The following is a 27,106-nucleotide window of genomic DNA, read 5'->3' on the forward strand; positions in this document are numbered from 1 at the left end:
AACATTGAATCTGTCCCTCTGATAGCCACCAGAAGAAACACAATTAACGACTGCTCAAAGGAAAGCATTGGTATTTTCTTCATTGTTGGCCAGGAGACTGATCTTATTTAATTGGATAAAGGCAGCGCCGTCAACTCACAAACGATAGCTAGAGGAGGTGATGGCACATCTTAAATTGGAACATCTTAGATTTACTTTACAGGGCAATACTAAGAGATATTTCAAGGTCAGTCAGCCTTTTCTTTCCTATTTTGAATGTGAATTTCCATTTTCTCTTTTCCATAATTATTATCAGGGTGTTCATTATTGTCATTGAAATATATGTATTTGGTTTCAACCTAAGAGAGTCTGGAACAGTGGTAGAATCTGTTTTGTTGCTAGTTTGTCTGTTTTTGACTTGTTTTTGTGATGCAAATTTTGAACCTACTATTTTGTTCTGTATGTTTTGGATGGGATGTCTGTTGTTTGAATATGAAAAATCAATAAAAACTTTGATTATTATTAATATTTTAATAGATTCCTGACTCTTTTCTTGCTTCATGATTCAATGATTGTAAAAAACAACATATCTGAAGAATAATCATGTGATACTTAGTGTTTATCTTATTGCATTTGGGATCTGTCTCATGTAATCCATTTAAGTGGGTTATCTAGCCTAAAGTAAACAGTGTTCCATTTTTGTTTTAAACAAATATTTCTGCAGAACATCTGGAAATGGAAAGCAGATCATGTATTTCTTCAAAAGGCGTTATTATTTATATAATTGGCGTTTAAACAGACGTGGTTATTCTCTTATAGGCAAACCTGCTCTGTTTGGTTAGATAATCACGCGCGCGTTACCACGTGAGAGCTATAAATGTAATTTTCTGTTTTAACCCTCCTACGTGACGAAGTAGCAGCAATGATGATCTTTTCCCTTTTGTCAAAAGGAAAGAAGATTTCTACTTTATCGTCTAGTTGTTTGGATTTGAGGCGCACTCAAAGAGATCCGCTCGTCCTGCCCAGTGCGCGCTCCCGACGCAGAGGGGAATCAAACCCTGCCGGGGATAAAACCGCCTGGCGCGGCGCGCAAAGCTCACGGTCCGCTGCCGCTCATCGGTGAACTGCCACGGCGCGTTTTGTGCTCAGGAAGAGTTCCACGGAGATCCTATCACGTCATCCACGCACTTTTCATTTCAGTTTAACAGAGAAAACAGGCAGCCAAAGGGAGGACACTAAAGTTACCGCGGAATGACAGCTGAGCGATGAACAGAGGGTAAGTTATAAAGCCAAACCTTCACTTTTGGACAGTTTTACTCTTTGCTTTAAATCATGCTTTCTTTTATTCAGTTTATGTTTTTTTACTAATTGAGAGAAAAGATAAAGAATATATTATATTTGTTTTGGCAGATAGTTTGTACTGTATAAAACAGAAACATCAGATCACATAATAGACCAAACATGTAGTTGTTTTATTTTTAAAAAGAAACTCTCAACGATTAAATAAGGTTAAGAGTCTCTGTACTTTAAGCTGATTAATTATTATATATTTTTTTGTTATTTGTAAAGACTAAGAAGAAATACATTTTGTAATGCAGCTGTAAAGGACAAAAAGTGCTATACCTTTTTGTCTTCATATGGAGATTCTCTGTATCAACAGAATATTTACTAACAGGTTGGCTTTATGCCATCTGTCTCCATGTTTAATGTTTTGCTGCGCAGCTGGCTGTAATACCTTAAAAGATGATTAGTCACAGTTTTGTCAGTTTGGTTGCTGTTTTTAAGGTTTATTAAAGATTTAATAATATTTGGCTTCAAAAATGATTCCATGTTCCATCGCTAATGATTCTTACGGAAAAAGTGCCAGACTCAGGGGAATTTCCTTCAGCTGTGTGACGGCTATGGTGCACCAGAGGATAAAGTCAAGCAGTGTTCCTGTTCACACACCCTGTCATTATGCACTGCTGGTCAGATGGCTGAAAGAAGGGATCTGCATGTTTCGGATTCATGTTTGAAAGATTTAGTTGTTTGGAAATATAAATACATTAAAGTAAAGATGGCAGATGGTGGGTTGTTGTGTATTTAACTTAAACTGTCTCCTGTCTCAATTCATCATAATGCCAAATCCTTATTCCACTCATGAAAAAGGTCATATTACAGGCATGTGGGAGTTATGTCCTAATTTAGCTAATTTGCGTGATGAATGCTTTAATGCATGTCAGTCGTGTGCACTACTTAATTTGCATCTGCCTGGCAGGAAAAAACTAGGCTACTTAAAATAATAGCTTACTGTAAGATATAAAGCTAAAGTCGACCAGTTACAAGTGACACATCTGATGGACTTGCTTTTTTATTTGCAACCTCTGGAGATTATTTCACAAAGAAGATTTCTTCATAAAATGATGAATATTGTGGACAACAGTGAGCGTCCTCTTCAGAAGATTTTTTAAACAACAAGAAAGTGTCTCAAGTAAGATGCTTCTCTGGATGCAGTGAAAGACAGACCGATACAGAAGATTCTTCCTGCTTACAGCTATCAACAACTGTAAAAACTCTCTGAAAAGAGAATTACTGCAGCAATAAATTCCCCTTTGGGATTAATAAAATATTTTTGAATTTAACTGAATTTCAACTGTCTTTACAACAGCCGTTAACATCCAGAACTTTATTGATTTTTTTTGTTCAATGTCGATATTATACAATCACTATTACAGCGGGTTGCATAACCACACAGTCATGTAATTCGGTGAATAACTAAATAAATGTTTTTTTAATATCAGCAATCCAAATTTGAGATCGAACTGAATGAGGCTCGATCGACCTCGGTTCGAAAAACATTGATTCTTAATCATGGGGATGGGATTCTAATTGATGTTTGACATTTTAATTGATACTAGGGAACTAACAATTGTTTTGCAAATAGATTAATCTGTCGATTATTTTTTCGATTAATCAATTAATAATCAGATAGCCAGAGGTTCCTTAAAGAAAATTTAAATAAACCAGGTGAAACTAAAACTTTTGCACATGAGGAGTTTTGGATAGAGCATATTGATAGAGGAAAACATTTTTTTTTTTTTTTATCTTAAATGCAAAATTATATTTTATTTACAATTTTTATATAATTACTATTCTAAGTGGGTCTCAGCTAAAGGCATGTTTTAGAGTTTCTATACTCCAGTTAACGATTACTCGATTCCTAAATTAGTTGACAATTATTTCAATCGATTAGTCACAATTAATCCAATACATTTTGTTCAGCCCTAATTGATACCTAATCATACAAATAGGTTTGAGGAATGTACATATCTAGCTATATTACAAAAAAAAAAAAAAAAAAAACTGAGATTAGTATAAAGTCAGAAAAGAAATTCAGAAAAACAGTAAATAGTTTTAATCAGACAAATTCCATCCTGAAAACAAATATCAACTGTATTAAACTGACTGGATTTTAAAAGTCAAAGATGTCATAAAGGGAAAATCTTTCCTGTTCACAAAACTTTTAACCTAACTTGAATTCATTATTTATTATGCCAATTCAATTCATTTATTTTTATAGTGCAAATTCACAACACACGTCATCTTAAGGCAGTTTACAGTTCACCAGATCATACAGTGAAATTGTTTCAAAGTTTTATATCTATAGTAAGGAAAACCAGTTGATTGGATCGACTCATTGACTCTTCAGCAATCCCTCACACTAAGCGATGCTTGTAGCAACAGTGGAGAGGAAAATCTCCCATCCAGGAAACACACAGCCAGGCAGATGAGCTCTCATGTCAGAGGATGAAGAGAGAACAGTCACAGTCAGAGAAACAGGACTACACTGAAAAACAGACAAATTACCAACATCTATAAACAAAGGTGTTGATGGCAGCAGAACAGCTGATATTTCTCTCCAGGATGGAGTCACAGCCAAACAGGAACAGACCAGATGAAGCTACTATGAGAAAAAGCAGAGAGAGCAGAACGTTAGAGATTGAACTAACAGATTCTGCAGAGTGGGAGAATAGAGATAGAATGAAGCAGAATGATGAAATAGGGGTCCCTATGTCCTCCAGCAGACTAAGCCTATAGCAGTATAACTATAGAGATAGCTCAGGATAACCTGAGCCACTCTAACTATAAGCTTTATCAAACAGGAAAGTTTTTGCCAGTTTGCCCGATATCATTCTGGAATTTTCTCCAATATCCGGACATATGCAGATGTTGAAATCTGATCAGTGTATCTGGACTGCAGAATAGCAACTCGAGCTGGAAGCCCAACTAATAACACTCCAGATATACGTTAATGCTGCCAACAGCAGGTGATAGTAGGTGAAAATAAATGTTGAGGGTCAGCTTGTACATATCAGATGTTTTTTATAAGCAGGAGCGTTACAGAACTCCACAAAGGTCCTGTAACAGAGAACCTTTGAGAAGAGCAGAAAATGCATTATCAACGCTGTAAAGGGGCTCTAAGAGCTAACAGAGGCTCCTTTCAAAAAAAGAGTATTTAGAAGAATGGAGTCTGTTGCCTAAACCTTTCACATGAGATCCATATGATGAGATAACCCTTTAAAACTTCTAGATATTACTGATCACATTGAAGTGTTTGAATCCACCGGAATGATTTAGGGTCAGGCTGATAGGTGATACCTTCAGTTGAAGCACCGTGTTTTTAAGTTGTTTCTCCGTACGGTGCTATGGAGATTTAGGGAGTGAATTCCATTTCCTTATTTCATTTCAAGGAAAGAAAATATTTTCAAATAGAAATTTGAAAAAAAAAACAAGTGCAATACAGAAATGAAACCTCGAAAAAGGTTTTAATTAAAAAGATTTAAGAGAGCTTTGCTGTTTTTTTCAGATTCTGTTTTTCCAATTTCAATTTTAGTTCTACAAATTGCATTTTTTCCAAATTTTATATTTTCAAAATTAGTTTCTATTAATTTTAGTGGATTATATATTTTCAAATTTTACTTTTTCAATTGGTCTTTTTACAGATTTCATAGTTTCTATTTTTCATATTTCTGTTTTCAAATTGTGCTTTACAAATTGCATTCTTATAAAAATGGGTACTACAGATCACATTCTCTCCCCTGGGGCTGGCTTTCATCTGCAGTAACGAGTTACATTCCTATTGGTCTGCAAGAACGACAGCAACATTTTCATTGTTTAGTGGGCGCGTCCAGAGAGCACATGATTGTATGGGGCTTGAAGTGAAGAGAATGTGATCTGTAAAAGCAATTTGAAAAAAGTAAATTAATGAAAAATGTAAAATCTGTGTAAAGATAAAAAAAATATATATATATAATAAAAAAAATTATGAGAATAAAGTCGTGATCTACGGGAATAAAGTCCTAAAATTGCGAGAAACAAGTTGTATTTTACTCTTACAAGAAGCACTGTCTTTCCTAAAATGAGGAATGTTGAGCATCATGTAAAGTTATACTTTGCCTCTGGTTTCATAAATAATGAAATCTTTAAGCACACCAGCATCAAATTGGGGGAAGGATGTCAAAGTGGACACAGGTTGCTGTTTGGTGGAGCTGGTCGGCCGTCATCTGTTGGTCGGAGCTCAAAGCTTTCTTTCTGGGCCAGGTTGTTGTATGAAGACTTAATTTTCATAAATTGCAACTTTATTCTCGTAATGTAAAAACTTTATTCTTTTAATGTTACGACTTTATTTAAAAATAATAATAATCTCTTATCTGGCCCTAATACTCCATCATAAGATGCTTGCATCAATAATGCAATTAAATTTCACTCCATAGAGTTTTACTGATAGTGGTAGAAAAATGGAGGTAATACAGAACAAAGTGAACCTTCCTAGATGTAGTGATACATCCTGTGACAGCTATGTATTAACCTGAGAGGTGTTCCTGATTGAGGCTTAGTTCTTCAGCTGGAATCAAAAGTAATTAAGCTTTTAAAAACACTTGAAATTGAAGTATTTTGTTTTTATATGGCATTTTTTTATGATTATGTGCTTTAGAAGTCTATGTAAGCACTGAACAATAAATTTGATTGTATATGCAGATCAGATGTTTAGTCCATCTAATAAACACAACCTGCAGTATGTGCTTCTTTGTAATCGGGAGCAAGACTGCATGGCCAAAATAATCATCAACTGGGATTAGGTAAGCAGATAGGTAAGAGTGTCCCAATGGAAAAGTACTGCAGTGATTTCATAAATGCCAGCTGTCAACAAGGTGTTTAGCCCTTATGCATACTAAGGTAGTGAGCTTCCTCTCTAAGCCTTAACGTGTGCAAGGAACATTCTTATATTTTTGGAGGATGCAAGGATAAACACAGCTTTCATTTTTAAACAGTCAGTGTATTGACAGTTATTGCATTGTAGCGGTTATTAGGAAATGTTCTTAGGGCTTTGACTGGTTTAAAAATAGTTGCCTTTTCTGAAAAAATCAACATCTGATTGGACGTTTTATATTGTTTATTTTATCGGAATGATACAACAACCAGTGTATCTGGAATAAAAGCTATGATATAATATGAATGGAAATTGATTATTTTCCTTTTGTGTAAGGGGTTGGTGGTGGTGGTGGGATTTAGTAGTGTTTTTTGAAGCTGGATGTACAGGAGTATATTGTGTTAGAATTAGAAATAGAAAGATATTCCTGCTGGATACATGTAGCCACCACCTGTGGTGTGAACCAAGACATGGGTCTAACCCAATCCTGTCCCTTCCCTGCTGAGAATGATTTCCTGTGTGCAATATGAATGTTGAAAGTCTAAGCTCTTCATACAGTATGCATTAAAGGCCTTCAGAGAGTCTGAATATGTCAACATATTTTCATATAGAAATTCCAAAGGGGTTCATTCGAAGACTTAACTGTTTCCAATTGCCTCAAACAACACTTTGACATGGAAGAAAGATAGAGTAAACCCAAATCATTTATTATACAGACTTGCTTAAATAATATAAAATGCCAATTATTAGTCTTAGTATGTTATCCATGCCTGCGATGGACTGGCGGCCTGTCCAGGGTGTACCCCACCTCTCACCCGTAGACAGCTGGAGGTAGGTACCAGCACCCTTCCTGACCACAGCTGGGATAAAACGTGACAGAAAATGGATGGAATGGATGTTATCCATGCCATTTATTTTAGTTATTAGTCAATTAAGGCAGAGTTTTGTTGAGTTCACACAAAACTTGGAAAGTCTATGGGAGACAGAATAGTGGATCGTCCAGAGGAATGATTTGAACTTTACTATTATTGAGTCCTGCAGCGTTTCCAGCATCAGGAGAAATCCTCAACCGACCCGTGTTCGAATCTGACCTGTGGTCTTTTGCAACATGTCTCTCCCCCTCTCTCATTCCCCTTTACTGTCAGCCTACTGTCCAAAAAAATTGCCATTAGTGCCGTAAAAACCTCAAAAAAAATGTATCCTATATTAATGGCCTACCTCAAAAAACAGGAGGATTGATGCTTTTATGTACAAAGAAAAGTGACAGCTGCGATCATTTAAAGTACACTCAAATATTCTCTTAATGAGCTTTGGCAAAACACTTAAGAATTCCTACATTGACTAGAAATGTCAAAAACCTGCTTGGGAAAATATATATAAAATATATATAATTTAAAATATTCAATTTTATATTCTGGTACTCTCAGTTTTTTTTTACCCACAAACCTTTGAAAAAAGGTTTGTATTAAAAAAAATTGTATATTCCCTTTCAGCCACTATGAACAGCAGTGAGAATTTCCCGACAGACTGTGGTTTTTCTATCTGTGCTTTGAATATAATGGTTTTATATTTACTGAATTACATTTATTTATTTATTTTTTAGTAGAGTCCATTTCATTTAGGTTATATGAGTCTTGTTTTGGAGGAAGAAAATCTCCCCTGGAAATAATAGTTTAGGCCTAAATTTATTGTCAGATGATGCTGAAAGAGAGCGACAGTTTTGATAAAAACCTGCAGATAAAAATGATTTATTTGATAACTCCCTTCCACTGCAGCCTGCCGGGATCTCCTCCTCTGTTATCTCAGCTCTTTGAGTTGTGTAAGGGTTTCCAGCTGTGGCGTAACGACCTCTCTGTCTTTGCCTCTGTAAGTCTCAATTATCAAACCAATAAAGACGGAGTCTGGGATCCCCTTCGGGTTTATTTTGCATTAAATATTTATCTCAAAGTGACTGGGGTTACAATTTTAACGTCATATCAATTTGAAAACAGGAATTGGTCTTCTAGATGTTTGATTGGGGGCTGTGAGCAGTGCCGCGTGCTGCCGCGAGCTGTTAAGCATCAGAGAAGACGCTTAAGAGCCCTCGTTTCAAGCCCACGTGTGTCGACTGGCATTAAATCATACTGACGGAGACATCACCTCCAGAGCAGCCTAATTGATTCCACCGAGGAAAGGCGCTCTATGTTGACAACTGTTGTCACCTTTCCATGAGTTTAAATGAATGTCCTTAATTGAACATCACCTTTAAAACTTAAAGGGAGTTTTATATTAATGGTTTAATAGTTAGGACAGAGATGGATAATTAATCTAGGCCTTTTCTTTATGGGGATGCAGGTAATCATTGCAGTGGTCAAGTTTTGCTTTTTTTTTATTGCACATTCATAAAAAAACAATTACAAGAAAAAGGTCAGCTTCCACATGCAGATAATTTGGTGAGCTAATTGGATAAACAAAGATGTGTTCTTTGTAGCACTACCTAGTTGCTAGTACACAAAACAGAGAGAGCTTGTGTGTTTAAATTATACAGTTATATAAAAAAGAAATATTTGTTTTTTCAAAAAGAAATGTTCAGATTTATATAGCTAATCTTAGCTGTGTTTACCTCAACAAAAGAATAACGATTTTTTTTGGGCAAAATAGCTGTCTGCTATCTGAGGAAGAAATATGATATATAATAAGAACCCTGCTGAGGATTTTTCTGTCAGTCCTCTGCAGCGGTGATGTCTGCGTTTGGTGTGATGATTAATGCCAATTTAGCCTTTAGCCTTGTCCTTACTGAACTGAAGGAAATTCTGTGCTCTTTGTGCTTTTATATTTACTAGACAGCCATCAATTGGCAGCTTATTGAAGCTTTATGTTTAGCAGATAAAGATTATTCGAGACATTGTCCATTGCAACCTGTCCTTCTGTTCTCCACTGTCCTTGAACTAATTTTCCTTCCCACAACATTTGATCACTAGATTTTTTCTCTCGGTTATAGAAATATTCTCTGTTAATCCCAGAGGTGTTAGTGCATGATTTGCTTTGTTCCCTTTTCTGATGCCTTCAAATTTTAGGAAGTCATCTGCATCCCTTTCATATAGCTAAAAATGTTAAATTGCTGCTATATGATTGGTTTAAAGGTGTATAAATATTTCTATACAGAAAAAGACAGAAAACTGTTTGATTGTTATAAAATAAGGTTATATACATCAAGTATCCATCCTGCAATGTGTCATGGTAAAGCGAGTCAAAGACCAAAGTAAGCTCTCACTTTTTTATATTATTTGAGCAAAGATTAGATGAACTGACCTATATTAACAAAGTTCTAGAGAATCCTCCCTATAGCCTCCTATCAAAACTTAAAGGAAAACAAAAATTCAGCATCCTACCAAATTCAAACAGAGAGAAAGCATGGAAGTAAGATAAAATAAATTCATCAGTCTACTGTTTAGACCATAGAGACTAAGAGTGGGATTTTTATCGATAGTATCAATATTAACAAAGGCGTTACTGTATCTATCAACGTAGCATCCATATTTAAAGGCTTTGGTAGCTTTAGTAGTTTCAGGAAACACATTCGCTCATACTATATTCCATAAAGCTGTACCAGTCTAATCCTGTTTGTAAACAACATTTTTTTGGTTTTTTTTTCATAATGGATCTTGAACTTTTCTTCAATATTTGTTACACTTGCGGTTGAGGTGCTAACTGGCTTAAGCTGAGCTTATTTGTTGCCCTTTTCGGGACGATTTTCCAGTCGTACGATCATTTTTTGATCGGTCAGACTTTCAGCCAGATCGTGTGTCATGTAGTGTACAGGGGGAAACGAGGGGCGATCAGCCTCGCATGACCACCTCCCGATCAGGAATTGTGAGGTCCGGAGAAAATCAAACATGTTTGAAATTCAGTCGGCCATTATGGGCAAATCACTCAGTGGGCAAACAAGGATTCTTCTTCTTCTTCTTCATCTCAGATGAAAACACAGAAGCATGACGGGAGTGCGAGTGAAATTGAGTTATTTCTGTAAAATTGACAGACCGTAGTAGCCACGTTTGCTCAGCTATTTCTTCGTCCAAATACGTCATCGCCTTTTCTTCTTTTTAGGGCTTTAGAGCATAAAATTGCACAAATAGCCAAGGCAGTACATTTCACTCTAGTGAGCTTCATATTCCTTTTACTCATTTGGCTTTCGGATAGACGAGTCCGAGTCGCTAATCTGACTCCACCAGATGGATTTGCTCCACATATCCATCTGGAAACCTTCGGTTGAAGTAATTTTGGGAAGGGGCGAAAATACTGGTTAGCTGATTGGCCTATGTTGGTGATAGAAGGGCCAAATAAACCAATCAGATTAACGAAGCATATGACATACTAACAGCCAGGCTACTCTTGCCGAAACCAGTCAGGAGAGGAGGAGCAACAACATCTTTTCCACTGAGAAAAGCCTCTAGAGCAGTGTTTTGCTCTTCTTTCAGTGAAGAAATACTCTGTAATTCCGATAAAACTTGCTCGATAGCCACACTAACGCCATGTTCTTTAGACTGTCTCGTTGCGTCACACCTAAACCCGCCTCAAAGCCAACGCTGATTTGATGTTTATTTGGTGAAGGGCCCCCAATTTTCTTCAAAGGAGAGTCTCCAGACTGATTAGCGAGTGAAATCTTGAAAGCTTGCGAGATCAGGATGGTCTCTTGAGGCTACCGAGTCGCGCCATCTCACTGCGGACCTGAGTCCGATGTTGTTTTTAGACTTACCGTGTGAGCAGGTAGATCGCATCAGAGCGTCGGGCCGCACAGTGAGAGAACATACATTGTAAGCTGTGAACTTTTAAACCCTGTGGTACAGTTTGAGCTGTAGTTGCGTGTAACGATTGAAAATATCGCACAGTGTATGCCCGGCTTTAGTGGGCTACAGTACCTCCTTGTTTACCCCAGTATCTAACATTACCATTGTCGTACCTCAGTTAGTTAAATGTATAGGAAGGACTTTATTTATTTTACAAAAATGAGCAAAATCAAAGTGAAAAAAAAACTAAATGAACAGAAATTGGCTCAGCAGGGTACAAAAAAACTTTGTATATAATCAGTGTGATAATTCTGTCCAGTTTGATTCAAGTTATTCAGTATATTTTTATAGTACCAATTCATCTCACGTTATCTAGAGGCACTTAACAGAGACAACTCAATCAGATCATTTATTAGCATATAGATTTAAAGAATGTTGAATAACTTGGCTTTGTACCCTTTACGACCACTTGGACATTTACCTGATTAGGTGGCCTGTGTGTGTGTGTGTGGCCACTGCAAGTAATAAAGGCTGAAGTGTTACAATTAGAAAGTTAATCTTTAGATGTGCTTTTACTTTTAATGCTTTTCTTTGAGAGGAATAATTTTATTTCCCACTCCCTCCTTCCTACAGTAATTTTGAGAGGACATTGATTACTTGATTGACGTATGCTGTCGGTGCTAATCTATACAAGTCATTTGTATGTCATCATGTGAGGCACTTATGTCAGATCAGGTGCTAGGTAAATTTAGGGGTGTTAGAATAAGAAAAAAGACATGCCCTTAATTACTGTGTGATGACCTTTCAGGTTTTTTTTTCCTTTGGTTTGGTAGAAGCTTGATTATCTACCTTGCACCAGAGGCGTCTGTATTTTAGTCATTCTCACCCCAAACTTTAATTGCCCTCTCCAACAGTTGCACAAGAGTCAGAGAAGGTGTTTGCTGAGTGCTGCTCACTTTAATTAGTATGACAAAGAAAAAGGAAACGTCTGTGGCAAGGTAAATTTTTAGGCTGATATATTTAAAAAGTGACAAACTGCAAGGTGTTTTTACTGATGTCACTTTGACACTTCAGACTTAACTGTATGAATCATACACCCAGAGGGCTTGGGCTTTAATTGACTCGATGAAACTGACATGCTGGCATAAGCTTCAGTGACACATTATGAAATTTACCCCCATTTACCTTCTAAACAGAGATTCTGTGTTGTGTGCTGTTGCTCTGGGAAACACTTCGAAGTTGAGTTCTGTTGTAAAGTTGGTTAGCTGACAGGCAAGAATATGACAATTTTTGCCTTTTTTCGTCAGCTGTTATATTTTTCTTTAACTGTTGTTTTGTGTGTAGTGGTAATTAGGTATAGATAGACAAAACTGAGCAATTCACCTCTGTACACTGTGTGGCATTCCACAGGGTTCAGTTGTGGGTCTGTTGTTATATTTAAGATCACTCTATGAACGTGAATTATTAAATCATTGTCTGATATCAAACAATGTGTTGGTTAATGTTATCAACCAACACATTGTTTGTTTAACGTTCTCAACAAACAATTTGTTTGATTAGGTAATGGCCATTCAGCATTATTCTAGTTTTAATACCACAATGACTATGAGCAAAGCTTCTTTTAAATCTGTTACTCATTCCTGCTTATCTTTTAAGATTTCAAAACTACCATAGAGGTATTCCCTTGTTATATACATGTGTTTGTATATCTCCACTATTATTTACTGTAGCGCCCTAATTACTAGTGTGGACAAATCATCAATATCTTGCCTTCAAGCCATGCAGCATTTAGACTCCTGACCACATCTAGTAAACAAGCTTTCTACCGTCCCAAATACTCAGAGGCGTTTTATTTTTTGTTATGGATCCATTTTAGTATTTTGTACAGATATTTTTTTAGTGACAATTGTTTTAATAAAATGTTGATAAATTTAGCAATTTTTTATTCACCCAAGATTCTATTTTTCATAATTAAATTACATTTGAATATTTCAAATGTTGATGTAATTGATTGATAATATTCTACATTCTACTTGTGTTTGCTCTTCAGATTCTACAGTAAATCATTTTTAAAACACAAAAATTCCCAAAAGGGTGGAATCTCTATTCCCCAATATTAATGTGTAAATGAGAAATATTGAATGTTTTTGAAAAAACTAAATATATTGAAAGAGTTGACACTAGTGAAGAGTCTGGATTTTGATTAACATTTATAGCGTGATCATATGAGACATGGAAATATATGACCTAAAAGGAGGATATTGATCTCATCTCATGATCTCTCGGTTAATTTGTGGATCCACAGGGTGTTATTGAACAGATAAATCTTTACTCTGGGTTTTTCCACAATACTTCACCTCTCCACAAACGCTTAGTGTTTTCTGTGTGATGTGCGTTGCACATAAACAGTCTGGTGGGTACAGATTTTAACTGTTGGCTTTCCATTTATTCCAGAAAAAGAAAATTAAAAACAATCCACTTGACTTTGTTTCCAAGTTTGAAGACGTTTTGCTTCCCATCCAGGAAGCGTTTTCAATTAAAAATGTCAGGAATAGCGTTGAGTTCAAGGTTTTATACAGCAGCCCAACAAAGCCTTGTTTTTGTTTTGAAAACATGCAAATTGTAACAGATGAAGGGGTCCACCCCTTTGGAATTGTCATTTGACTTCTTTGTTAGACTGCAATACCCCATACCCATCTAAGTGTATGAAAGGTCGTTGTTAAATGGGATTGTTGGCCTGGCTGGACAAGGTCCTCCACTCTCCTGTACAGGGGCTGGGGCTGAGATGATAGCCGGAAGGGATCAACTCAATTACTGTATTGTAGATTTTTGAAAGCTGGAACCTGAGTCCACCCACTCTATTTAATCTTGGTTTTTCTTTCTTAACATATGGCTTCCTTTATCCCCCTCTCAAACCACCTATTTTCTTTATCCAAAATGTGAACATTCTGGTCCTCAAAAGAATGTCCTTTGTCCAAAAGGTGAGTTATTTGTGCCAATGAAGATTCTCTGTCATCCAGGTCATAGTCATTCCGTAACAGTTTAAAAACAATCCACTGGACTTGGTTTCCAAGGTTTAAAGACGTTTCGCTTCCCATCCAGGAAGCTTTCTCAGGAGGGGAAGCGAAACGTCTTCAAACCTTGGAAGCCAAGTCCTGTTGATTGTTTTTAAAGTTTTACGGAGTGAGTTATTTGGTTTCTCCAATATAAAGATCAGAGCGTTCCTCACTGCACACACCTCTCATATTTGGTCTGGGGGTTTTGTCCTTAGGATGCACTAGGCTCTGTCTAAGGGTCTTGTTAGGTTCGAAATGTACTGGGATTTGGTGTTTGGAGAAAATCCTCCCAGCAACATCTGTGATGGCGATTTTCTTTTGCGTTTTAACTTCTCACCATTATGGCTACTGTATAAAACTGTTTAAAACCTTGAACTCAACACTATTCCTGACATTTTTAATTGAAAAAGCTTCCTGGATGGAAAGTGAAATGTCTTCAAACTTGGAAACAAAGTCCGAGGGATTTTCTTTATTGTTGAATGACCTGGATGACTGAGAATCTTCACCAGCTTTTGATTTACGATAAAAAAATCTTCATATTGGGCTGTCGAAGGTGCATTGTTAGCTCTGTTGCCGTGTGGAAACTAGGTTTTGAATCCAGAAGTAGACTCTAGGGCTGCAACTAATGATTATTTTGCAAATCTATTAATCTGTATATTATTTTTTCGATTCATTGATTAATAATCGGTGTCAAGCTCAGAACAGAAGGATCCAGTATTCAAGGCAGACAAACAGTTAGATTTTTCAAAACGTTTATTAAAAACTTAACCGAAGTGAGCCTTAATACCTTGATAAGCCCTAAGATATAAACAGTTACACAAAAAAATAAATGAATAGAAAATAAGCTGACTGTCTTTTGATGAGGACCAGATGGAAAGCTCACATTACTCTTATCTCAAAGTCTGACGATTGGCTTCCTGTTTCTTTCAGGATTATTTTCAAGATGTTCTTATTGTCTTAGATCAAAGTATTTGTATTTCGTGTTTTTCAGCAATTCTACTTCAAGACCCCTAAGGTCAGCAGATATGAGTTTGTTTGATCTCCAAAAACTGTGTGGAGAGCATCCTTCAGTCATTCTGGTCCGTGGCTGTAACTGCCTTCCTATTTATCGGAGGGACACAGAGATTTTTCAAACTAGAAAGCAAATTGTGACATGTTGCAAATCCTAATTTTATTTTAGTTTGTTAAATTTGTTAAAACTTAGGATTGTTTATTTAGCCACCAAATTGTCATTCCTGTTATTTTAATTGTATTCTTAAATTTAATAATAATAGTTGAACTTTATTGATCTCACAATGGAGAAAGTCGCTTCTGCATACTAACTCATCCGCTTGGGGAGCAGTGGGCTGCCACTGTGCGGCGCCTGGGGAGCAATCAGGGGTTGAGGGTCTTGCTCAGGGGCCCAGAGTGCAGGCTGTTGGGATCAAACCGAGTACTTGCAAACTTTTTAGAACACAGGCGCACTGCTCTAACCACTAGGCAAACACTCCCCAAAATATTCATTAATAAATAATAAATATTCATTATCTATCTGTTTATCTAAATTTACTTGTATGTTTAAATTCATTCTAATTTATTAATTTGATCTTGCTTGCTTAATTCTTATCAGATGTATTGGGTTGTATTGTTTTATTTTGGCTCCCTTAGTAACCTTAAGTTCGGTGGTTTTTGCATACAGGTGCTGGTCATAAAATAAGAATATCATGAAAAAGTAGATTGATTTCAGTAATTCCATTTAAAAAGTGAAACTTGTATATTATATTCATACATTACATACAAACTCATATATTTCAGATGTTTATTTTGTTTAATTTTGATGATTACAAATGACAACAAATGAAAATCTCAAATTCATCATATCAGAAAATTAGAATATTGTGAAAAGGTTCAAAATTGATGGCCCCTGGTGCCACACTCTAATCAGCTAATTAACTCAAACCACCTGCAAAAGCCTTTAAATGGTCTTTCAGTCTAGTTCTATAGGCTACACAATCATGGGGAAGACTGCTGACTTGACAGTTGTCCAAAAGACGACCATCGACACCTTGCACAAGGAGGGCAAGACACAAAAGGTCATCGCTAAAGAGGCTGGCTGTTCACAGAGCTCAGTGTCCAAGCACATTAATAGAGAGGCGAAGGGAAGGAAAAGATGTGGTCGAAAAAAGTGTACAAGCAAGAGAGATGACCGCACCCTGGAGAGGATTGTGAAACAAAACCCATTCAAAAATGTGGGGGAGATTCACAAAGAGTGGACTGCAGCTGGAGTGAGTGCTTCAAGAACCACCACACACAGACGTATGAAAGACATGGGTTTCTGCTGTCGCATTCCTTGTGTCAAGCCACTCTTGAACCACAGACAGCGTCAGAAGCGTCTTGCCTGGGCTAAAGAGAAACAGGACTGGACTGCTGGTGAGTGGTCCAAAGTCATGTTCTCTGATGAAAGTAAATTTTGCATTTCCTTTGGAAATCAAGGTCCCAGAGTCTGGAGGAAAAGAAGAGAGGCACTTCATCCACGTTGCTTGAAGTCCAGTGTAAAGTTTCCACAGTCAGTGATGGTTTGGGGTGCCATGTCATCTGCTGGTGTTGGTCCATTGTTTTTTCTGAGGTCCAGGGTCAACGCAGCCACATACCAGGAAGTTTTAGAGCACTTCATGCTTCCTGCAGCTGACCAACTTTTTGGAGATGCAGATTTCATTTTCCAACAGGACTTGGCACCTGCACACAGTGCCAAAGCTACCAGTACCTGGTTGAAGGACCATGGTATCCCTGTTCTTAATTGGCCAGCAAACTCTCCTGACCTTAACCCCATAGAAAATCTATGGGGTATTGTGAAGAAGAAGATGCAATACACCAGACCCAACAATTCAGAAGAGCTAAAAGCCACTATTAGAGCAACCTGGGCTATCATAACACCTGAGCAGTGCCACAGACTGATCGACTCCATGCCACGCCGCATTGCTGCAGTAATACAGGCCAAAGGAGGCCCAACTAAATACTGAGTGCTGTACATGCTCATACTTTTCATGTTCATACTTTTCAGTTGGCCAACATTTCTATAAATCCTTTGTTTTTATTGGTCTTCAGTAATATTCTAATTTTCTGATATGATGAATTTGAGATTTTCATTTGTTGTCATTTGTAATCATCAAAATTAAACAAAATAAACATCTGAAATATATGAGTTTGTATGTAATGTATGAATATAATATACAAGTTTCACTTTTTAAATGGAATTACTGAAATCAATCTACTTTTTCATGATATTCTAATTTTATGACCAGCACCTGTATCTTCAGTATTTCATTATTTTAGACAGCTACAATTAGATAGCATTTCCTTTGTGGCCGTAACCATTTGTTAGTCCTTGGGGGATCATGTGAGGTCCATGTGTGTGTGTGTTCTTTGGGGGCACTGACTTTTATGCATGTCACTGATTGGCTGAGAGGTTTTTATCCTTTTTACACAACTTTTGTAAAGTATTAGGGAATGATGTTATTAAATATATGATTGATTGATGCTGTGTTAAATATAAAGATAAGGATTATGAGTTATGCTTTTTGTAAGATCAAAAAGACGAATATAAGAGTATTACTTCGACTGGATCTCCTCTTAGTACTGCATTGTTCTTGTTTTAAAAGAGCACAGTAAAATCATTGAACATCATACTTTATTTAGCCTGAATTCCTGCCAAAACCCAAGGGCAGACCCTTTTAAAAACTGATTGCATGATCATCTAAACCTCCTTTTAACTGTATAATGTTCTCTTCTTCAGGGATCTTTGCACCATCCTTTTTTTAACCCCACTGTCATCTTTTTTAGAGTTAATTTCTGCATGCAAAGAACATTTCTTTAAAATTGAAATAAGAAAAACCCAATACATTTTGTTAATTAAAAATACAGAAACTTTGAGGAAAAACAAAAAAAAAAAGGTTTAAGAAATAACTTTGCTATTTTATCTGATTTCTTTCATGATTTGTATTTCAGATTTACCGTTTTCACATTTTATTATAAAGAAGACAATCTATTTTTGAGATTGAACTTTACAAATTGTATTTGTTTCAAATCAAGATCATATTATCTTAACTTCTGGGGTTGGGCTTTCTGCTGGAGTGACTGTGAATTAGTTTGGCATTGGTATCGGTTCGATTAGACGTTAGACACAGCATTGTATTTGTCAATATGCGCATCAGTAGAATGTGATCCTTAAAACTCAAACTCAATCTAAAAGAAAAGAAATGTGAAAAGAAAAAAAATATATAAAATTTCATAAGCTCAGAATGTTGGACTCAGAATTCAGCTGAGACAAACAGTTGGATAATTCAAAGCATTTATTTATAATATCCCAGGCAGATTAGCATCGACTGCAGAAAAGATCAGAACAGGAAGGCGCGAAGTTCCAGGAGTCCGAGGCGTTGTCAGGGATACCGATGAGAACAGGAACAGGTTGGTTCCAGGAGTCTACAGAGAGTTCAGACGGAAACATTCAGATGGGAACAGGCAAGCTCAGTGGTAGAGAGGCAGAACAGGTCAGGATAACAGGAATACTACGGAAAGCTAAAAAAATGCTCTCTCCACTTGAGCCAAGATAAGAAGAGGGCGGGCTCAGTGGATTAGAAGCAAATCAGAATCAGGAACTCAGAAACAATACGAATCACAAAAAAACCCTCTCTCCACTGGCCACGGTGAACAAGAACATGAACTACCATAGAGCATCAGCATCAATAATCTGGCCCCGATGGCTGGGACAGAGCCGTATATATAGAAGCAGGAGCAAATGGATTAGATGAGTGGAAATTGAAAACTTGCCAGAGCTAGGCAGGTGAATGAAATGAGCAATTAGGCCTGCCCTCAGAGCCATGATCATGACATAAAAGGTATTTGGAAAATATTTTTAAATGATTAAAATTTATGTGAAAACAAATTAAGTAACATTTTAGAAAACAGAGAAGTTACTATTAAAACATTTTTCAAAGTTTAAGTTTTGAATTAGATTTTACAATATGTGCTTTTTATTCATTTACAAAATATGCTCTCTCCTTTCAACAATAATGGAATAATTCACTCCATTTTGGAAGTCTTTTTATGTCTTTTTGACAAATAATACTGTTTTAAAGGCAACTTTTGGTTGGATTATCCACATCTGTAAAGTATTCAAACAGTTTCTAGGAGTCGTTTTTTTTATAATGTCATTTAAAATCAATTGGTGTTGTTCACTACTCAGACAGAGCTTTTCAAAAAGTCAGAAACAGAATGTTTGCAGTAATAGGTTCTTATTCATGAGTCAGCCAGAAACTATTCATATTCTTTCCTTCTGAATTTAATAGACCTAAAAATGTTGTTTACCCCAAGCCACAACAACAGTTATCCTACACTGTTGAGGTCCAATGGAGCAAGTGATGCAAATCTTGAAAACGATCTTATCTAACCCGGTGTTTTCACCAGGAAGGAAAGGCTCATTCCACATGCATCCTCCGATTTTCTCAACAGATTTGCACACCTACATAGCCAGCAAAAGGAAAAGTTTTTCCATACTTGTGTTAGGAAGAAAGTATTTAATGACACAATATATAATAGTTGGTTTTCTTGACTATGACAAGGAAAGCAGAACCTTTACATATTAATGACAAATATTAAGGTATGAACTCAGAGGCCAAGGAATTTGGGGAAATATTTGAATGAAAGGGCAGCGGGTACACCTCATAAAATAGGCAAGACCAAATCACTGACAGATGAAGAGGACTACATTTCTATACTTGTCTATACCTAATTGTTTGAACACATTTGATCCCTCATTGTCTTCACACAGTCCCAACATGTAAACATAGAATAGAATAGAAAATCCATTTATTGTTCCACAATGGAGAAATTCTGGTGTTTACAGTAGCAAAAAGATTACATAAAAAATGGTCATACTTATTTAAAAGTAACTCATGCATTAATTACTTTTAAATGATCATAAAACACCTCAAATACTCAATACTATTCTATCACCTCTCATGGGGTCAATATAGAGCACTATCCAAAGTAGAAAAGGAGCTCCGGACTGATAAATCCAGACTGTCTTTATCTTTACATTTGATTAAGCAACGAAGACACACATGAATGATGCTGATCAAATTGGGACAACAGCCTTCAGGAAAAGAATAACCAAAAATTACACAAATGTAATGTACACTATACAATTTGAAATATACAAAGCTCTGTTTGACCTTCGTTGTCCTCCTTCATCTCTAGCAGTTAACCTCTAGTGCAGAGGTCTTCAACAGAGGGTCCGTGACCCCTAGGGGGTCCACAGAGGTACTGCATGGGGGTTGCAAAAGTTTTGGTTTGATAAGACTTTTTTTTTTTTTTTTATTCCCCCCTGCAATTATTTTCACTACTTTAAATGTCTTTAAATCCACATTAACATGAATTCAACACAGATAAATGGAGGCAGAAGATCAGTCAGTCATCAATGCACACATTCAGCGACACACTGGAGCTCTTTCAAGCTGGGCGCCATTTCATTCACAACACCTGTCCCATCAACCAGGAATCAGAATCAGAAATACTTTAATAATCCCAGGGAGAAATTACTTTCATTACATTATTCCATCTATAATAGAGTGACTATAGGACCAGTTTGATATAACACAATTTCATACAATATGTATAATTAGGGGGTCCCCACTCCATCTCGCTATCAATTTGGGGGTCATTTGCCTGGAAAACGTTGAACACCCCTGATCTAGAGGACAGCCTTAGCCAGTTGTAGCCTCTTCTTGCTTTATTTTCCATGGGGCTTCTCCTTCGTAACGCTATTCTCCCTCTGGTCACCAGCAGCCTTTCCCCCGCCATCAGCAGTGCTATCTGAAGTGCAGACCTATCCGATCTCTCGCTGTGCTCCTTCAATCCTCTGCAGTTTCCCTCTATAGCTAAACCCAGCTTGCCATAGCATCTCCTAGCTCTGCTGCTGTCTCTTCTTGGATCTACTGCTGTGCTCCTCCGTTCACCTCCTGAACTATTATCGGTAAACACAGTCCATAAATAGTTCTACTATAGAGCTTGCATCAAGACTACTGAATTGATATGACATCTACGTGGAAATGCAAGCTGCTGCATGCACATTTTTGACGAGTGCAGGAAAAGTTTTAACGTAAAGCATGCTTTTAATTCCAAAATAATCAGTGTCTCTATAAATACTTGTTGCCCATTGCCTTGGATGCTAATTGTCACAATATGTGTTCATAATTTCTTAGCAGCACATTCTTATTTCCCACTAAAGATAAGCGAAGAATGTAAGTAAGATAAAAACAAAATGTAATAATAGCCACCTTTGTACAAATGAATAACTGGTTGCTTCAGTTGATTACTGTCAGCTGATCACAGTAGGCATGTCCATCTTTAGAATTTATTCTAAAGCATTGCTGTTTGTAAAGTTCACTTTGCAACTTCCTACTCTGACGATCTTACTGAGCTTAAAGGAGAATTCCGGTTTTTAACACTTTTAGCCCATTTTCTGTAGTGTCCAGGATGAAATCGAATGATCGACACCAAAATTTTGACAATTGGTCCTGTCTCTGCTTTTTGGCTCATGCAGAATCCCCCCCTGGCTGCTTCAGAATGGCTTCCATTGTGCATGTCCGATAATGTCCTTAAAACAACCTTAAACGTTCTTTTTAAAAAATATGCTACTCACCGGGTCGTCAGCGCTGTTCAATGACATTCCAAAAAAAGTTTTGTGAAGAAAAACCGTTCCTGTCTTGTTTTATTTAGCATTTTGTAAATCCCAGAACTATTTTTTCCGATACATCACAACCGCTTATAAACTTCCGCTTCCCGTTCGAATCTGAAGCGTTGCACACTCCAGACCACTAGTTGGCGACGGTATCCTCTACCGTCAAACTCAAAGTCCAATATGTCCTCCTTAAGAATCCACCTTTCGTATTCCATTTTCAGAGTTTTTTAAAGTGTTTAACAGAGACGTTAGCACCTCGACGTCGGAGTACACAGAGTGAAGCAGAAACACTTGGGCCTTGCGAAAAGACTACAACTAAGTGTAAACAGGCCCCATTTCCGTTTCCGGTGGCGGAGGGATATTGACTATTCCAACAGAACTCAATGGGATTTACAAAATGCTAAATAAAACACTACAGGAACGTTTTTTCTTTACGAAACTTTTTTTGGAACATCATTGAACAGCGCTGACGACCCGGTGAGTAGCATATTTAAAAAAAGAACGTTTAAGGTTGTTTTAAGGACATTATCGGACATGCTCTATGGAAGCCATTCTGGAGCAGCCAGGGGGGGATTCTGCATGAGCCAAAAAGCAGAGACAGGACCAATTGTCAAAATTTTGGTGTCGATCATTCGATTTCATCCTGGACACTACAGAAAATGGGCTAAAAGTGTTAAAAACCGGAATTTTCCTTTAAAGTATCTTTGTGATCAACCTACAATGCTCTGGACATCGGTCTCAAATCAACTGCCTAAAACACAGTTTAACACAATTATTAAGAAGGATTGTTTTTCTCTTGTATTTGAAGACTCATTGTTGCTTTTAAAGCACTTCTATTCTGAATTTGCACTAGTGTTGGAATCATTGGTGTTAATCTTAGTGTTCAGCAACATGAAGGCTTGGTACATATTGGGAATAAAATCCACCGTGATCCGCCCCTAAATACTTTGAGGTAACCATGTTCCCCACTGACATCATTTAGCTTTTAATTAAATGTTTGATTTGACAAAATTGCCATGTCTGCTTTGCCATTCTAATGCAAAACATTCAACACTGTCAGACAGATTAAGAAACAAAAGCGTTCCTGTAGAGGAGTGCCATTTCAGTATGGTACAAATCATGAACGCTGGTCAATCGCTGAAAAGTCTCCAGGATTAATTGACAGGTGGCCTCACATTAGTTCATATCTACAGACTCTCCCTGTCCATTCTGAGTAAGCTGGAGTTACATTACATTGACAATAGGGCAACAAAAATATTATATATGTGTGAAACTGGTATAAATTTCATTTGAAATATTAGTCTTTAACTGCAGTGAAATATTTGGTACATAATTTTCATTCATTTATGCATTTTGTTCTGTTTATCCGGGGCTGGGATTCCCAGATTTCCCGATCCACACATACTTCCTCCAGCTGCTCTGGGGGGACCCTGAGGCGACACCAGGGCAGCTCAGAGACATAGTCCCTCCAGCGTGTCCTGGGCCTTCCTCCCAATAGGACATGCCTGGAACACCTGCTAAGGGAAGCGACCAGTAAGCATCCGGAACAGATACCCGAGCCAACTCAGCTGGCTCCTTTCCACGTGGAACATAATTTTATTTATCAGAATTTTTGCAGTTCTGCATATTATTTTGTTGTTCTTTAACAAAAAAACTTGCTTGTGATCAATAGAGAATATTGGTCCTTTTCAGAAGCTATCTGGTATTCAGTACATGCAGCCTACTGATTTTTAAATAATTTATTCTTTAAGACACTGTCAGGGATGAGATAGCTCCTTAAGTTTAATCATAAAAGAAGTAATGTGGACACTCGGAGCATTTGTCACCTCATTTAACCCACGAGTTCAACCCAAGAGAGACAAATAGCCAAGACATATTGGAAGGCAAGTCCAGAAGGTGACAGAGTGTATGGGTCAATTCTTATGCAACAGCCTGGGAGACCAGTGTGTGGGAAGAAATTCTCACAACAAGATGTGGGATAACATAGTATGCATATCTGTGTGCACTTATATGTGCACATAGTTTCCAGCATTTGGCATCTGTGATTTCTGCACCCCCCACATGACAGGCCTCTTCACCTTTTGCCCTAGGCTAAACAATCTAACCCGCCTTGAACTCTGCTAAGTGAAGTATTGCACTCTAATGGATACTGTTCTTCAGCAGAACCAACTTTAGTTACACTGATTTATACACTGTATCCAGTGCATTTGTCTCTGGTAAGGAAGGCAGTGTTAGAACAAGCTCCTATTATGCGATGAAAGGCTGCATGAAGAGTTTAACTGCCTGGAGATTCAACATTTTCAAGATTATCTTCATCCAGCCCAAGTAAAAAAAAATTACCACTAACAAATAACAAGCTTAATGGAGCTGAAACATACAGCATTATGAAATTACATACAGTTCCTGTTAATCTCAGAGACAAAAAATATTGTATTTTTTCTTGTGTCTATGGCATGCAACATTTATATTTTCTATAAAAGAAAAAAAAATCAAAAACTCCTACTTGCAGTGATATATCATATCTTCCATTTTACATCTTACAGTCAGTATAGAACTCCTTACAAAGGTTGTATACACCATTTGCTGTTGGGCTGCAAAATGTCAACCTCTTCAGTTTTGCTATATATTGACTGTCCTGACATATGTTTGTTTTTTTGTTTTTTTATGCCGGCTCTAAATCATGTATGATGGATGTTTTCTGAGAGAGAGACAGAGAGAGAGAGTCATGACCCAATCTATGTTTGCCAGAAAAGGAAGTTTTGCTTTTCTGCAACACTTACCTGCTGCCTTGTATCTTTATGAGCTGTTTTCAATTTGAGGAAGCTGTCCCATTGTTTCAACCGTCTTCCTTTCACCTAACAGGATATTCCCCACTGATGGCGGTGATGGAGAACACAACATGGCCATACCCCTCATACGTCCCCCATTATCTCCTGCGTGGTGACCCTTTTGCTTCGAGGCTATCCAAAGAGGCGGACATTATAGCAGCATTTTACATCTGCATTATAGGTAAGTCTTATATAGGTAAGGAATCCATACCTCACATTTAAAACTCATCTTTCACCTGAGGAGACATCCATTATCATACAAGAAAGAGTTTCCACGTCACCTCAGATAACTATGTCAGGCTATTACAACCTTTAGAGTTTTGAATGGTTATATCCGAACTCTCCATAAAGACCTCAAGGTCCAGGAACATTTCCACATTTCCCCGATCCACTTACACAGCCCCCCATTCAACATTCTCTTAAATCCTGTGACCTTATTGTAATACAATTATTGACTGACCTAATTACATTAGTTTTTCAAATAAATCTATTGACATTCGCATATGACATAAAACGCTGAATAGTCTCATTATATTCCTATATAAAAAACAAAACAAAAAACAATTTATCCTTTTACACCAAGTGTCAATCCTGACAGTGCTTCAATTGTCCTTTTTGAGCTTATATAGAATTGAGGCAAAGGGCATGATGGGCAAACATAAACAGACATGTCACAATCTGCTTCCAGTAGCGGAGAACTAACAGAAGGCCAGATGGTAACTACTAAACAACTAGCTCAGTTGTAGTAGGCTGCTTCCTTGTTTACCCCCCGCACACATGTATCGTACCTCCATTGTTTTTGTAAATATAAACTAAAAAAGCATTCTGGGCGCGCAGACCTTCAACAAGAAGCAATTTTTGTCCCAAATTGTGAGTTACAGCTACAGCTAACACTTGCGAATGATATGGAGGATTACCAAATTCAAATGAATTTTTCAATGGCATGAAATGTAACTATGGTTGAAAAAAAAAAAGTCCATAAAATCTTTTGATTGATTGGTTGATTGGTTGACTTTATTGACCTCACAGTGCAGATATTTACTTACATCAGCTCAAATAGTCAAAGACGAAGAATGTGCCAAAGGAAGAAAAAGGTGCATGGGGGGGGGGGTTAAGATGGATATTCATAGGTTGGATGTTCATAAGTTTGCATTTGGTCCTTCTATCAATCCAACAATGTTCCCTTTTCTTGTGTTTTCATCTTCATTAAAATACCTCCAGACATTTTGAGTCTGATGCTGAGGCTGTCAATTATCACTGCTGCCACCCTCTGGTTAAGTGAGGAACTGCTTATTCGGCCAAATATCCCTATCTCACTACGTCAGAGAATGCTTTAAAAAAATCCTGTATCCAGATTATGATCTGAAACATCACCAAAGTTTAATGGATTGGTACTTGGCATTAGGGTCATCTCTAATAAAACTTTCATTAAAATCAGTCTATAACTTTTTAACATAGACAGACAGACAGACAGACAGACAGACAGACAGACAGACAGAAATTCTCATAAAAATAAAACCTTCTTGGCGGAGGTAAAAAAAAAGGGCTTTATTTACTAGCATATTGATCCAAATGGGCATAATGGTCTCTCAAAAAAACTTTGTAAGTTAACAGAATGAGCTACTGGTTTATAAATAAAACAATCTGAAATAACTATGATTATGAACCTTTAATTCATAGTTTTACATTTTTTTTTCAATTGTTCAATGGGACCGGTGCTCATTTGAATTTTGCATTATTTTGTTTATTATTGCTTTTAGTGTTTGCCTTCATATGCAATAAATGCACATCTTCACATTTCAGGGTACATCTATTTTTTTTTTATGGGACATTTGCATTCATTTTTATATTGCTATAATTTGACCCTCCATATATTACAGGAATCACATCACAATGTCTTTGAAAATTTTCTTGTGGCCCCACCCTGCCAAACTTAGTATCTCACAACCCCCACTTTGAGAGCCTCTGTTTTAGATTGCTCCCTTTCCTGGTTTTTAAGCTGGCCTAAGAACCACAAACAGATTCTTCTTTTAGATTCAGTTTCCTAAATTTATATTCAATTCTTTTCCCTTCCACAATTACTATTCTTTCTTTTATTCTGTCAAACTTTACAAAGATACAAAAAGGCTTTCAGCAGCACTTTTTGGCTGTGGCATCGCTATTTTCTAAAACTTTAACATGGCCTTTCCTGCAGCTCCTCCAGAGTTACCATAGATCAGTTTTTTACTTCTTTGATTAATCCATTCCTGACCAGCGACTATGATTGAATAACACTTTATTTTGGTTATTTACAAGGTAACTGCCAAATCTTTAGTTGCACAGGGTTTTATCTGGGTGTACAAGAGGACCTGGATATGGAGAATAGGTTTTATACCAGTCTTGATATTTCATTTTTATGGCCCTCATACAGTTGAAAAAATTCTTGATTTCCTAGAGCAGACTTTTTTTTACACATTTCCTGAGGGTCTATTTCCTTACTACGATCCCTTTTTAAGTGGTTGGGTTAAGGCTAGTTCATGTACATACTATATTGATTCAAGTGGGCTAATAAAGAGGCATTACAGAGTTTC

The 27,106-nt window shown here is 37.0% G+C and overlaps 1 protein-coding gene across 1 annotated transcript in view; it reads left to right on the forward strand.

Annotated features, from left to right (window-relative positions):
• The first annotated feature begins 897 nt into the window (after positions 1-897).
• opn5 (opsin 5) overlaps positions 898-27,106 on the forward strand; it is a 108,060-nt gene continuing 81,851 nt past the window's right edge. The window contains exons 1-2 of the mRNA XM_038306109.1: positions 898-1,255; positions 24,571-24,717. Coding sequence (XP_038162037.1) covers positions 24,585-24,717 — 133 coding nt within the window. The 5' untranslated portion in view covers positions 898-1,255; positions 24,571-24,584. The remainder of the gene's footprint in view (positions 1,256-24,570; positions 24,718-27,106) is intronic.

The sequence above is a fragment of the Cyprinodon tularosa genome, unplaced genomic scaffold (assembly GCF_016077235.1).
Source record: "Cyprinodon tularosa strain WSP-4 unplaced genomic scaffold, ASM1607723v1 ctg572, whole genome shotgun sequence".
NCBI classification, from domain to species: Eukaryota; Metazoa; Chordata; class Actinopteri; order Cyprinodontiformes; family Cyprinodontidae; genus Cyprinodon; species Cyprinodon tularosa.